Here is a 15,121-nt window from a genome sequence, read left to right as displayed (position 1 = left end):
GATTACCGATCACCTTACAAGCTTGGTAGAAACCCCTCGGGTTCGATCAAGCTCGGGTCAAATATCCAGCAATTTCAGGGTCACTGCTTACTTGTTAGACACCCCTCGGGTCAGTGTTACCAATTTCATTCCATGACGTTCGGTAACGGTATATGCTGAACGCTTTCGTTAAATCTTTTTTTGACAGAAATCGTTAGCGAATCGTGTGCGGCAGGAACGCGCACTTCCAATCGCATCAATTTGTAAACAATTTTAGAAAAATTGCGATTTTGCTCCGTTTCGCCATAGTTTAAAGTGTGTTAAACTTTGCGTTTTATGCAAGTGTAAATATTGTTTGTTCCGTTTGTTTTGATCCCGATCTTCGCACCCTGGACAGGAGAGGACGTTCGTCCTTCCCAGGTCAGACGGCACCATGTTTCAAATAATCAAAACTGGCCACTCCAAGACGCAGCAGCAACCGCAACTGCATTACGTAGATTTCTTGCGGAAGGATTGTTCTTCACCGCCACCGTTGGTGCTGAGCGCCGCTGCATACACGCACATGAGTGCTGGCGGAAAGCGCCAGTTTGTTAAGGTCAATGAGGAGATGTTTGTGAACGAGATCAAGAAACGGCCCATTCTGTACAATACGACACTGAAGGATTACAAGAAGATTACTACCAGGCACGAAGCGTGGGCCGAAGTGGCTCTGGCGATGAATTTGTCCGAGAGCGAATGTAAGAAACGGTGGCGAAGTCTGAGGGATGCTTTCATGAAAGTGGTCCGGAACAAGAATGAGGACGAAAGGAAAACGTGGCTGCACTATCGGTTGCTGGAGTTTCTACTGCCATATTTGGGGAACAGGTGAGGAAGCGGAATAGGAGATTTTTTTGGTGGACAAAATGTTATGATTTTAAATTTTGCAGAACGAGAAGACAGTCGAGAACGGTTGGGATGATGGATGGATTTGATAATGACGAGGATACAGAATACGTGGAGATTGAAGAGGACATGGATATCTTCGAGGAAAGCAGGGAACCGATAACGGTGTCGTACGTGACGGAAGATGGAAAGGAGGTTTTCCAAATGGTGAAATTAAAGAATTGTAATTTGTAAAGCTGTTTTCTAATTGACCTGCATGTTTTAGCTGCAAGATCCGGACACCATCCCGGAAGGTGCCGTTATAGGAATCGAAGAGACGGAAGACGAGGGCGAAGACGATGACGATATGTTCCCGAATATGCAGCACTCGCAAGAGATTACACCAAATGAAAATCTGCATTCTCAGGACAATCACGCCGGTAGCTTTATGTACGAAGAACGATTAGACTCCACGATGCTCGAGCTGCAGGAAACGTTCGAATCCACACAGCAACCGTCGTTCGCAGAAAGTAGGGGGGAAGATATAAAACAGGAAGCCCTGTCAGACGCTGATGGATCCGAGATTCACGTAGAGGAAATAGAAATGGACTCACTAATATCAGACCAACACGAGGACTATCACACCGATACTCAATCAGAAGCGCAGCATCTCATGGAATCCATGGCACCGAGTATACGAGCACCAAGTCCTTCAGAAGATCTGATAGAACCCATTCAAGTCAAAACCTCCACAGCTCCAACTGTGGAACTTCCTTCAGTTCCACAAGCAACGTCGAATTCTGTATTGTCACAACCTGCTGGCGAACCAGAGGTTGCACCCGTACATATAAGTGCTGCTCCAACTCCTTCCCTACCGCAGCGAGAAGAACCACCGAGTTTTGAACAGCGAGAATCGGATCACAAATCGTCGTTCTCCAGCTGTATGGACTCGGACGAACGATTTTTGCTGTCCTGTGCGCCCATCCTGCGACGGTTACCCAACAAAAAGAACCAACTGGCTCGCTTAAGGATACAACAACTTCTGTTCGAATTGGAGTACGATGAAAAATATAGTAGCTAGTAACTATAATAAAAGCTACTGATGTGAAAACCAACGGAAGTTCTTTCGATTCTACTATCTACCGTTTCTGTTGCAGGCAGCTTGACGTCACGATTATTTATTACGAATTACTACGGTTAGATAACGAGTGGACTCTAGGAGCTAAGCTTAGATTTACCTGTTTAAATTAGAGATGCTAGAATGGGACTAAACATAATAATCTTACCTTGCTATCTGATCTCTCAATCCAGTCGCTGGTTGATGTCGAATGAAAGTTGTTCCAAGTCCGGAGCATGATTGCCGTTGGGTTCCGAGTGGGTGAAAATACTTTCCAATACCAGTGGTTAGGATTGACTGGTCAGGCTTGCCATCAGGAATTCCATCTTGTTGTGGAAGTTTTTGCCTTCCATTTTGTCGAACCGCAACTACAGACAAGCAAAAGTGATATAAACCATCAGCCATACAAGTGCCATCCAACTTACCTCCTTGAAGTGTCCTCCCAGATGTTCCCAGTGCCGTCCCTGCACCAGTGATCCCGGGAAGAAGTCCTTACCGGGGCTTTGAGCAATATAAACCTTCACGTCAATCTGCGGATCGCACCGGACTTGCACCGCGATCAGTCGGTCACTGTTGGGCGATGCCAGCACACAGGAACTGGCATTCCCCAACGGTTCCACCGAACCAATACCCAGGTGGCTGCTGTTGGAAAGAATCTGCCACGCCATACATTTGGCCAAACTCTGCAGACAGATGATCTGATGCTGGCTGATCTGGTATAGGATTAGATCTCGCAGTTCCTGCATTTCGTAGGACATGTGCATGATGCGGCCATCGCGACAGATGCACTTGAGCGAGCGTTCCTTCACGTGAATGACCAACGACGTCCGCAGATTGGCATCATACCCGTGCGAAGTGATGTTGATTTTCACGCACGACATCGTTGGACTGTTCATGGCGTTCCAGTGTGAAGTTATCTGAGGGTCTTTCACGTCCCGAGCCAAAGTGTCCAGGACGTACTGAGCGCGACGTCGAGTGAAAATATGCTGTGCTTGAGCGATAATTTGCTCCAACAGTGTCTGCGATTTTGTCATTTCTAACAATTCGTACCGATCGAAGGCAGAAGGACCAGCCAACATTCGTTTCTTACTCGGTCCCAGCGGCGCACTTGCCGGATGCGGGAAAGGGTGATGCGTGTTTTTATGATGGAACTCACGCAACAACTGATGCAGCGAATGCTCCAACACGTGATCGTGATCCTTAATCGGCTCGGAACTGTTATTCGAATCCGAAGAAGTCGAATGACAAAGCGAGATTATGAGCTGTATGCCCGGAAGTAACGTAGCTCGGATCTGATTACCTACAACCACGTGCGGAATCGGTGCTTGCAGCTGAACAGCTTCTCTCGCAAGCTGATTGAACAATTCCTTACAAAACAGCACATTCTGAGCAAACTCCAGCGTCTGTTGCCAAGCCCCTGCCTGTGGACAAAGCTGAGTTGATCCCATCATATTCAGTGTTGCCGTACACAGATCTCCCTGATCCTTCTGCGTAATGACCTTAATGAACGCCACTCCCTGCAACTCTGTCGGCACATTCACCCTCAGAGCGGAATTGATCTTCGGCCCAGGCACAACCGGTGGAGCCCCAACCGATCCCACCGCCCCACTTCCACCTTCCTCGTTGCTCTCCTCATCTTCCGCCTTGGTCACCTCAAACATTCCCGGATGCATGAACTTTGACCCTGCCGTCCGATAGCTCAAATCTCCGATAATCGTATTAGAAACTTTCTTCAACCGCCAATTCCTTCTCAACCTCAACAGCTCGATGTGGAAATCCGGTGTACTCCTATTTCCACCCTGATCGGTGTGTGCCGTCTTCAGTCGTTCCGCTCCAGTGAGCAAAATATTCGCGGCACTGGCCAAAGCCTTCTTCCTGGCATATACCTGCACCATCTGCTTGACTTCCGGTGGTTCCTGCGGAATCGGATCCAACACCATGAACCGCTTTTCCTTCGCAATCGATAGCACATCCGACAGAACGGACACCTCCGTGTAGGCATCCTTCAGCTTATTCCTCACGGAATCCCACGGCCACAGGCTGGACTGAAAGTGCGCCGCCGCGTCCTTAGATTCATCTTCCTTCTTTTCGTCCTCCTTTTTGATGCTCTGCTGAACCAAATCAATGTCATTGGCCTTTTTGCTAAAGTCGATCTTTGCTGCACACTTGGCCAGATGTTCCGACAGAGTTGGTGGCCTGTGGGGGAAAATTCCATTGACCCAAAACAATCAACACAAGAAAAAAAAAACAAGCCAAACTTACAACTGATAAATCTCCGTTCCATCGTAGGCAATCTCCTGGATTTGATTTTCAATCGGTGCTTCAACGCTTATGTTCGCCGATACAGACATTTTTTACGGGTTTTTCGCGGTACTTTGGATGAAAATGGGAAAATTTCACTACCAAAATCACCACGCCGACATTTTTCTATTCTCCGATTTTGTTGTCGTTTTCTGACGTTTTGACTCGTTAACCCTCACGGCCATCAGGGCCAATCATACCAACTCAGCGACTGAGCACGGCCAATCATAACAACTCAGCGACTGAGCACGGCCAATCATACCAACTCAGCGACTGAGAATAATTGACACACACTGTAACTGGCGAGTACCCATTAATGGGTGAAAAAGTACCCATTTTGTGGTAGTGTATGGACCTGTCAAAAAATGCGTAAATGAAAATTTCAAATAGTGGGTACTTTTTCACCCATTTCCGAAACCTGTTCAGGGATCAAAAAGGGGTACATATTTACCCATAATTGGGTGAAAAATATCTTTGTTGCACCATAACGTTGCTGACATACTTGGTTTACATTTTCGAGTGCATTTGTTCCGAAAACTACAAAAAGTGATATAGGGTATACGTCCCTAACCTCGGTCTAATATGCAGCCATCGATTACGTTTTTAATCATAACTCATCAATGAATTTACCTGCAAACGATATTCTACTGCTAAATGGTATGCTTAGATATGCTTATCATGTCGTTTGCTATCAGAAACCACGAAAAGTTGAAAAACTTACTTTTTTTAAGACAATAACTCACGAGGGAAATGTATGTAATATGGGTCTATTGTCCCCAAATTGGGTCTATTTATGGATGCAACTTCGTCCTATCTTGTTTGATCCTCAAAAAAACGCTCTTGGTAACGTTTTCTGATGTATTTTTTTTTATCACTATCACTGTTAACTTAATGCTCTTCATTCCTCAAAACATTTCTTAGAGAAAATTTTACGAAAACTACATTAAATCACTCAATTTAAAAATTAAAAATTAAAAATTTCGCTTATCGTCTTTTGACCGCAGAATATCTAAATCAGAACATTGTGATGTTCATTATACAGGTTTGGCAGAAAAAATCTCCCTTCCTGTTCGTTCCTTATCATCCAAATGCAAAACAACATTGTTGACGTTACTCTTATTGCTATATGCTGTCAAATGAATTTCATGGGCCATAGTTAGGAACATAGAAAAGAAATGTGTCCCTAAAGTTGGGTCCATGTTTTACTTGTGAAAACGTTGTTAAACAATTAAAATAAACATAAAATATTCAAACAGCAACTGTAAGTTTTACGTCTAGTGTGTATTATCAGGTAATTCCAATCAATAAATGCCATAATCAGGCCATTTGATGATCGTCAGTCAACCTTCCCATCTTAACCTTATAAGTCATGGCGGCTAAAAACTCCGAACATTGTGATATTCTCAACCAGTTTTATTACTTACGAGAGCTGAAAATGTATTGAAATGTTGTGATATAAATTGATTTGTGTGTGGTACACATTTATCAACCATCAGTGATCAATATTTTCCTTATTTTTTGTGTAATATTCCTTAATTAATTATTTATTTGCGTGATAGGCCGAATGAAAGGACTAGACCCACATTACATACCGTAACCCTATATGAATAGTTTAAAGAATGGTGATAGCTTCAAAAAGCTTCAAGGTAAGAAATGCTATATGATTTGAATGATTTCTTAGCTTATAACGTTTTTAAAAGCATATTTGTTTCATTCCACAAATTTGAGTCCCATAAATACATTTTAAAAAATGGGTACTTTTTTACCCAGTTACGGAAAACAATGCGTTCTGGAAATGGGTAAAAAGTACCCATGATTTGACGTATAAGCTCTTTACCCATTAGTGGGTAAAGACGTTTTACCCATTTTATGAGTTTACCTACTTTACCGCGAAATGGGCACTTTTTCACCCATTAATGGGTACTTTCCAGTTACAGTGCACAGAATTTTCTTTCCATACGAAATTTACTCATAGCGAATTCGTTTATTATCGGGGTTAACACCAGTTCCAACCCAGTGCGAAACCGAACTTTTTGTCAGTGTGAACCTCAACCTGAGCTAGGTTTTAAAAACAAACGAGCAAACTGACGTATGTCAGAAATCAAACAGACCCAATCTTGATACCCGATCCAGGTTGGAACTGAATAATAAACGAATTCGCTATCAGATTTGGAAGAAACTGCAGTTACTCATAAGCTATGAGTAACTGTAGTTTCTTCCAAATCTAAATAAATTTCGTATGGAAAGAAAATTCTCTGAGTCAATTATTCTCAGTCGCTGAGTTGGTATGATTGGCCGTGAGCTCGCATAAGCCCGTAGCCAAGGATGCCAAATGGATTTTGGAAATGTCTCTCATGTCGTTTTCGTTTTTGTGGTTTATCACCGGTTTAATAGAGATTTTCACGTCTGGTTGTATTGGTGCGATATATGAGAGCGTGCTAGTGAATATCCGAGGAAAATACATGACAAATCGATGTCAAACTCATTTTGACATATCTACACAGCAAAAAAAAGTTGTTGAATATTACATCGGAACTGCTGCAACCAGGTCAATCCATCGATTGTATTATATCACATTGTACACGGATTCATTTGAAACAAAAATATAAATGTTTATACTCTAAACATATGAATTATTCAAAGTAAATTGAAAGCATGTTTAAAACTAAAATATTTATGTTTGAATTAAATTCAAAAGCATGTTTATTTCAACAATACAGGGTTTGGGTAAACGGTTTTTAGCGTGTCATGCCTTTTTATTTCCTCCTTGTTACATTCAGAAAAGGTTGCCCCAGCTTTGCTCAACCTCAACAGAAAACGGCCATCCATTCCGAATCCATTCCGGATCCTCCTCCGATACCGAACTTGGAAAGAAACCGGTATGAGGACCAGTGGCAGAAACCGAGGCAGAAACGGCAAAACGACGCTAGTAACACAAATGTGCACCGGTTCCACTGAACTGGAACCCCCGGACACCCACCCCAACGGGTCCTCGCATCCCGAACCAGGACCCCAATACCCACAGGTCACCCTTAATCGCACCCAAAAAAGAGCAGGAATTAAGATGCCCTGTCCGAAGATCTTTTTTTTTCATTTCTTTGCAAACCGTTTTATTTTGCTGTACCCGAGGCTTTACCCTGCACTCAACTCCTAAAATAATTCCTAAATGTGTGTTTATTTTAAACATGAGAAGCATGTTTAAAATAAACATATTTATTATTTAGTTGAAGATGCTAATTTCAAATAACAGACTGTAGTGGTAATTTTTATACGATATATGGAGTAGATGAAAGCATAGAGTTGATACACAGACAAACAGACATAACACATTGAATATTTCTCATTGTAAAACATCGTCGTTAAAACATTACCGCCATCTGTTGAGTACACTGTGGTGGGTAGTACGCTGAATAGATGGCGGTAGTGTGTAAACGTCAAACGCAAGGGAATTGACTATACGCGCCACAGGTGGCAGAACTACCAACTGAGATACTTCTAAAATTGACCGTTAAATGCTTGTTCGATGAACAACTTGTGAGTGTTATGTCTGTTTGTCTGTGGTTGATAGTTTCGTTAGAGTACGGCAGTGTGAAGATTGTATATAGATATTAGAAAAGCGAGCTAAGGACAACTTTTAAGGAAGGTACAAATCGGTTTTTTCATCTCTCTTTACCAAACTCCCCCTTTGGAGAGGGATGGTGAGGGGGGTCCCCCCCCCCCCGCCACCACTGGCAAAAAGAGATGAAAACCGACCCGCTCAAGTACCAACGGTGTGTTTGAAACAGTTCTACCGATTTTTTACCGCACTTCAGTTGTTATTTGAAGGAAGGCATCCAGTCGTAGGTTTTGGAAACTATTGTTTACCCCTACCACGATATCCAGTAAGGATAAGACTGGTTTCGAAGCCTAGAAGTGAAAAATTCATGTTGATTTCACATAAATCCTTCGGCTACTATCAGGATACTCACTGGGGAGTTGTCAAAACGTGGCACGATACGACCATCAGTGGCAATTGCATTCAGTTCTCGAGTCAACCAACTCAACGAATTGCTGGCAGTTATGTTTCATTGTATTGCTATTGCTCTCTAGAAAATAAGCAACGTGTCCTCCTAGCATCCTTGACCCGCTTATAGTCAAGAATTTCCTACTCATGCTGCTTGTGATAGTTCTTAGCCAATATGACATCCAACATATGCTTTTATTTTAACGGCACCGGTGGTGTAGTGGTAAGCGTGATTATCTCTCACCCCAGCAGGCCTGGGTTCAATCCCAGTCGGCGCCGCCGGGATGTTCTGAGGCATAACATCTCTGATCACGCCTTCCTTCAGATGGGAAGTAAAGCCGTTGGTCCCCGGTTCATGAGTTGATGGGTCGATAGGTAGGGTCCAGGTGTGGGAGCTGCCTTCCTGGCACGTCGGTAGCATTGGTGCTCAGCACGGAAAACAAGATCGACGGAAAAAACAAATCAAAGGGAAAAAAAAAATATGCTTTTATTTTGGTCCTCAGTTTGGAATCTGGTTGCGGCTCTGGACGACAACGGCACCATTAACCTCCAATAGAATTCAAAAGTTTGATATCGCACTGAACAGTCAGTTCGAAAAAAAAAAATACATAATTCTGTCCTGTCCCTGCTCTAACTGCTGCTGAAATAAAATTCTTTGTTGATGAACTTTTTTTTTTTAAATTATAGTCACTTTAACGCCCTTCCCGCATAAACGCGCACCATAAATTGACCTTACCTAAAATGGTTAAAAATTGTTTATAATCCCTGCTAAACTTTAACTGAAATGGTTATGGAACTTTACATGAACGTTTAATGATAAAGTTTCAACCTTATGTATTATGGTTTTTTGGAACTGGACCTTACAAATAATGGGTTGTTAAGAACCATTACCGTTCCAAATTCTTGTTTTCTCCATACATTTTCGGAAAGAGAACTATATTAGAACCTTTTAACTTATGGTTTGAGAACTTTAATGGTAATGGTTATGGTAGTCAGTAAGGTCCACGAATGGTTTTGTAACATCGATCAACTTTATGTGGAATATATCGCGAATTGGTTGCCTGTAATTTACTGATTACCAATTCACGATATATTCCACGTAAAGTTGAGCGATAATACAAAACCATTAATGGAACTTACTGACTACCATAACCATAACCATTAATGTTCTCAAACCATAAGTAAAAACGTTCTAATATAGTTCTCTTTCAGATAATGTATGGAGAAAACAAGAATTTGGAATGGTAATGGTTCTTAACAACCCATTATTTGTAAGGTTCAGTTCCACAAAACCATAATACATAAGGTTGAAACTTTATCATTAAACGTTCATGTAAAGTTCCATAACCATTTCAGTTAAAGTTTAGCAGGGATTATAAACAATTTTTAACCATTTTAGGTAAGTTCAATTTATGGTTCGCGTTTATGCGGGTTGGGCCATTTGTGACTTGTCCGGGAGTAAGATTTGATTTCGTGACTTTGGCGTGAGTATGGATGCTAACCACTACGCCGAGGTCGCACTCCTGTTGATGTTGATGAACTATTTCATACGTAGAATAAAAACACTTATTGATAATCATGATTATACCATAGAGGTAACTCTAAGACTAGAAGGTCCCGAAATAACGTGCTCAACTTTTTGGCTCAGCTCTGGTACTCTCTTCGGTCCCAAGCTAATCGATTCACCCCTCGAAACATAGGAAAAAACAATAACCCCTCATTTTATCTGTCAAACTTTCATAGCGAATCAAAACAAACATTGCGTAGTACTAGAATTTTGACTAGAATGGGGTACGTTAATCGTTTGCTTGGGACCAATAGGCTAGTCAAGTAGTGAGCCAATTTAAAATCGTTAGTTTCGTATTGATTGTTGATTATACCAACAATCAATACGAAACTAACGATTTTAAATTGGCTCACCACTTTAGTAGCCTATTGGTCCCAAGCAAACGATTAACGTACCCTATTCTAGTTGAAATTCTATTACTACACTATGTTTGTTTTGATTCGCTATGAAAGTTTGACAGATAACATCAGGGGTGTGTGGATTCATGCAGAACATGCAGGGGTGAGTGAAATAGCTTGGGACTGCTTGGGACCGTTGTTCTGGTACTGAGTGAGCCAAAAATAATAATGATTTTCTTCGGGACCCAGTGGTCTTAGAGTTACCTCTATGATTATACTACTTCATTTAATTTAAAATAGATTGAAACTAGTATTAATATGCTTTAGTATGTGATTAAAATTAATACGTTGACAAAATATACAACAACAAACAACTACAGTAGTAACCTGTCACTACGATTTAAAAATCCAAAATTTAAAATACTTAAAAATATTTAAGAATACTTATCAGATACTTGAAAATATTTAATTGATATAAGAGCTATAGCAAATATATCATATTAACAATACCATTCATGCCTTTTCCATATGGTGCAATGGCGCCCCGCAAAATATTGCTTCATGCACCATCTAGCGTTGAAAAAGGTCAGCAACAATCATTCAATTGGGTTCTTTAAATTTGAAAAATGTATTGTTTTTTATACATCATCCGATAGAGCTTCGTTTTCTGAGCACAGCGATATTTTTTTTCGAGCCAACACACTTTCATCACGATTTTTAAATTAACATTTAAAGCAAAATAACAACTTCACTGTTTGACACTAAACTAAAAAACTGACAACTCGCTCCCATACAAAGTGACACCGAGGGGCACTAATAGGTGATTTTTGCAAATGTAATCGAACTTATTTAAAATAGTTCCAGTGTACCCAAATTGATGAAATTTTGGGTTTGGGTTCCATTTTTAATGCAGACTATGAATATGTATTTACCTCAATACCCTTAAAGAACCCAATTACAATCGAGGGGTGCGAATATATAACTTATTACAAAAGTAAGAGTCAAATTATTGTCATAAATTACTTTGTGTATATTACTTTAAAATTTGTTTGACATGGCACTGTTGTCATCAAATAAAATAAAATGCTGAAATATATTCATTTGAAATAATAAACTAATTTTCATTTGGTTTACCCCTCGTGACGATAAACAAATACATTGGTAGCCTTTTTGGCCACAGAGGTGCTTTCATCACCGACAAACCGACATGAATGACCGTACAAGGTACCATCAAATTTCTGATCAAAGCACAAAACTGACATCTGCCGCCGTGTTCGCGAAAAATGTGTATCCTAGTCACGAACACGCATACAAAATGGGATCGCTGCACATTTGAATCCACCGTTATGGATTCCCGATCAAGAGTTAAGTTTATGTTTTATGTCGGTTTGTCGGTGCTTTCATCGCTAAAAATTCGGTTCGCCAGCTAAGCGAAAGAGTGGATCATATTGTTAATATAATATATTTGGCTATAGTTTAGGGTGGGATGCCCCTAGATGCATCCTATATCTACACCCTAAATTATTTTGATATACGGCAGTGTAGCAACGGTGTAGCATCACCGCAAAAACGAAAACGACATAACGGGTTCTTTAATTTTGAAAAATATATCGGTTTTTAAATATCATCTGAAGGAGCTTCGTTTTTTAAATCAAAATAATAACTTCACTGCTTGAAACTAAACTGACAAACTGACAGCTAGCTCCCATACAAAGTGACACCGAGGGGTGCTAATAAGGTGATTTTTGCAATGTAATCGTACTTATTTAAATAGTTCCAGTGATTGATGAAATTTTGGGTTTGGGTTTCATTTTTAATGCAGATTACGAATATGCATTGACCTCAATAAGAACCCTATTGAAATGACCATCTTCAAAATTTAATGTCTTACCGCCACATTTTAACTTGTGGGGCACCATCGCATTGAAATTAGTGAGTAATTCATTATTCACATTTTTTTTTAATAATTTGTGGTAATTTTTGATTACCGATCACCGTACCAGGTAGAATTAAAGCCCTACAGAAAAAGTATGGACGTCTGTCAAAAGTTGTTCCAATCGAACCGTCAAAATGCACCGCTTTGCTCGATTGGAACAGTTTTTTCAGTTTTGTGGTGACAGTCGTCCATACTTTTACTGTAGGGCTTTAGGTAGAATCCCCTCGCCTGTAACGCTTGTATCTAGAAAAAAAAGATCGTTAAATATTCGTAACGTACCATACGTCACTCTGGTACTTGTCAAAAACAGTAAACAATATTTCTAAAGCAAAATATGAAAAGAGCCTATGTAACAAATCTTAACAAAGCCGTTAAACGTCGATTTCTCAAGGACGAGAACTTATTCAGACAAACCAAATGAAGCTTTTTCTACCTTTTTTCTGATCATTTGGTGTACTTAGTTTGAGTCGCCGTGTTGTGATTCGTGAGCAATCGACATTTAACGTCATTGTTTACATCTGTCGCATAGGGGCTTTTCACATGTTGCTCGAGAAATTTTTCAAAGTGGATTTTTGTTTATTTCTAAACGACGCGGAGCAAAATCAATATCGAAATTGATATTATTATTTTCCTTAATAAGAAAGGATTGCCCAATATTCTCTGGGCAAAACATGACCACGCAAACACAGCTGGACCATCTTTGTCGGCTGTGTTTGAAGAAAGCCGATTCGTTAGAGGACATTTTCGAAAACAATGACAGCAGCTCCCTGGTTCTGCGGATTATGGCCTGCGTCTCGCTGGAGGTGAGTAATTATCTGCTGCTCCCAGTAATGGTTTGTAATTCATAGATAATTGACTGGAATTCCATTTCAAGGTGCACAAAACTGATAACTTGCCAAAGAGGATATGTTCACCGTGCCGCTATCAGCTAGAGAAGACGTACATTTTTCGCAGCAAATGCCGGGATAATGACACCAAATTGAGGCGCCATGTAAAGCTGCTGGCAGCCGGTAAAGTTAGTATGATGCTGGAGGAGCTGGATGATGACGATGAAGATGAGTTTGAATCGAGTTTACAGTTTATAAAAGCCATCGATGAGATGAAAGAAGGCGAAAGTTTGAAGGAATTGGAAAGGAAAATTTTAGCGCATGAAACCAAGCTGCGTGCTGATTGGGAGCTGGAAGAATGGTCAATCCGGGAGGAAGCTGAACGAGAAGCTCTGCGGCAACGACGCGACAATATGGTAGATGTTGGTATTGAAACTTGCCATTTGAGTGAAATCCATCAGGATGGAGAATATGAAGAGGAACCCTTGCATACAGAGCCAGCAATGCCGGAACAGGTAGCTAAACCATGTGTTTCATTTTCTAAAGATCTAGAAATCAGTTCTGTACACAGCATGGACCATAAAGTTGAGGATACAGAAATCGAATATGAGTCGATTGAAGAAGAGCCTACGCAAGACGACGACAATTTGTCTGAAATTGCAAGTGTTGATGTGAAGCGGCAGCTCCGAGCTAAGATTCACGCCAGATTTGCTAAAGAAGACGAGGAAATGATCAGTTACTTAGAGGATAGTACACTGATGGAGGTAGACGGTTTAGAGGACGGGGAGGAAAATGCTAGTTCCATTACTGTGCTCAACGAAGAGTTACAACCAAGTTGTTCTGAAAGCGACAGCATGGCTAATCAAGAAAACCACGAAGATTCGGAACGTTTCGTTATCACGGCGGTATCAGATTCGGATACCTACATTCTCGAAAATGAACTATCTCAGGAAGAGCACAATCTGTACGACACGGGCGATGATTCGGATGAAGACTTGGAAGCAGTTACAAATGCAGTAAAAGCCGAGTTGGCAGAACAACCGGGGTTCAACATAGGTGAAAATTGCATTATGAAAGTGGAGAAGGATCGTGATTTGACGAAGGTTGAAGTGCGAGCAAATGACGGATCGATCATCTGTATGGAGTTCAGTACGGAACCCAAGAAAAAAGTGTCGTCATCATTGAGAACTCTGCAAGCTAGAATGAAGGGGGAATTTAAATGTCCTCACTGCTCCACGAAATTTAAATCCCCCAAAATTCTGCATGGACATATTAAAGCATCTCATCCGGAGAACTCAAAGGGGCATGTTTGCGATGTATGTGCAAAGTGGTGTCCAACCAAAAGCTCCTTGGAGAGGCATTACAGAACGCATACGGGTAAGACATAATTCGTGATCATTTGGAGTTTGTTTTGAACATTTTTTTTTTTGCAGGAGAGAGACCTTTCATTTGCGGAGAATGTGGAAGAAGTTTCATTCAAAAGGAGATCCTCAAGCGACACATGCTGGTTCACACTGATGTGAGTTAAGTAAGTTTTACATCAGTCTACAACTAATAACAATTTTACCCTCCAGGAAAAACCTTATTTTTGCGAATCATGTTCGAGGCGGTTCAACCAGAAGGATCAACTGCGACACCACGTGAATATGGCCCACACGCCGAATCCGATCATCACGATTCACAAGTGCAACCTGTGCGACAAAGAGTTCAAGTACGCATCCGGTCTGAGTCGGCATCTGGCGTCGCACTACGGTCGGACGTTCCCGTGCGAATGTGGCAAAGTGTTCAGCGATAAAAGTGCACTGAAGCGACACGAGTGGGGAATCCACGGGAAGGGCAAGAAACAGAAGGACCCGGCGGCGACGGCCGTGTAAGGTTTGTTCGATACGGTGTCGATTTTTAATTAAATATAAACAAACTGTGTTTCGTCAGTGTAAATACCTGCTGCAGAGATTTCGGTTCAATGTGAAAATGTCACATTCTTGCTACTCCCCCCTATTCTGCGAGTCACGTGACTCTCTCTCACCGGTGAGGTGACAATAGTCACCCGTGTGAGGTGACTCTCCATTTGATTTTTTTTACTTTCAGTTAACATTTGACAGAAGGAAAGTTATTGATTAACCCTGGTTATTTCTGACAGACAAGAAGTTAAATTTTGACAATCGTGGTTGAGTTCTCCTCAAAAACCGGTC

The 15,121-nt window shown here is 41.2% G+C and overlaps 3 protein-coding genes across 3 annotated transcripts; 2 read left to right on the top strand and 1 right to left on the bottom strand.

Annotated features, from left to right (window-relative positions):
• The first annotated feature begins 217 nt into the window (after positions 1-217).
• Positions 218-1,963, top strand: LOC135707823 (uncharacterized). The gene is made up of 3 exons (XM_065229720.1): positions 218-843; positions 906-1,068; positions 1,127-1,963. Exons 1-3 carry the CDS (start codon positions 413-415, stop codon positions 1,919-1,921), a joined length of 1,389 nt encoding a protein of 462 aa, XP_065085792.1. The 5' UTR covers positions 218-412; the 3' UTR covers positions 1,922-1,963.
• A 148-nt stretch (positions 1,964-2,111) lies between these two features.
• MED17 (mediator complex subunit 17) lies at positions 2,112-4,377 on the bottom strand. The gene is made up of 3 exons (XM_065229719.1): positions 4,220-4,377; positions 2,383-4,153; positions 2,112-2,325 (listed from the first exon to the last, which is right to left on the bottom strand). The coding sequence occupies exons 1-3, from the start codon at positions 4,306-4,308 to the stop codon at positions 2,245-2,247; spliced, it is 1,941 nt and encodes a 646-aa protein (XP_065085791.1). The 5' UTR covers positions 4,309-4,377; the 3' UTR covers positions 2,112-2,244.
• Positions 4,378-12,704: 8,327 nt separating this feature from the next.
• On the top strand, positions 12,705-14,832 carry LOC135707842 (zinc finger protein 813-like). Its single transcript, XM_065229756.1, has 4 exons — positions 12,705-12,905; positions 12,977-14,306; positions 14,363-14,448; positions 14,504-14,832. The coding sequence occupies exons 1-4, from the start codon at positions 12,774-12,776 to the stop codon at positions 14,801-14,803; spliced, it is 1,848 nt and encodes a 615-aa protein (XP_065085828.1). The 5' UTR covers positions 12,705-12,773; the 3' UTR covers positions 14,804-14,832.
• The last annotated feature ends 289 nt before the right edge of the window (positions 14,833-15,121 follow it).

Source organism: Ochlerotatus camptorhynchus, unplaced genomic scaffold, assembly GCF_037179485.1.
Source record: "Ochlerotatus camptorhynchus isolate MF236.1 unplaced genomic scaffold, CSIRO-AGI_Acam_v1.1 ptg000320l, whole genome shotgun sequence".
Taxonomy (NCBI): Eukaryota; Metazoa; Arthropoda; class Insecta; order Diptera; family Culicidae; genus Ochlerotatus; species Ochlerotatus camptorhynchus.
The sequence above is the reverse complement of the archived record's forward strand: the minus strand, read 5'-3'. Positions and strand labels throughout refer to the sequence as shown.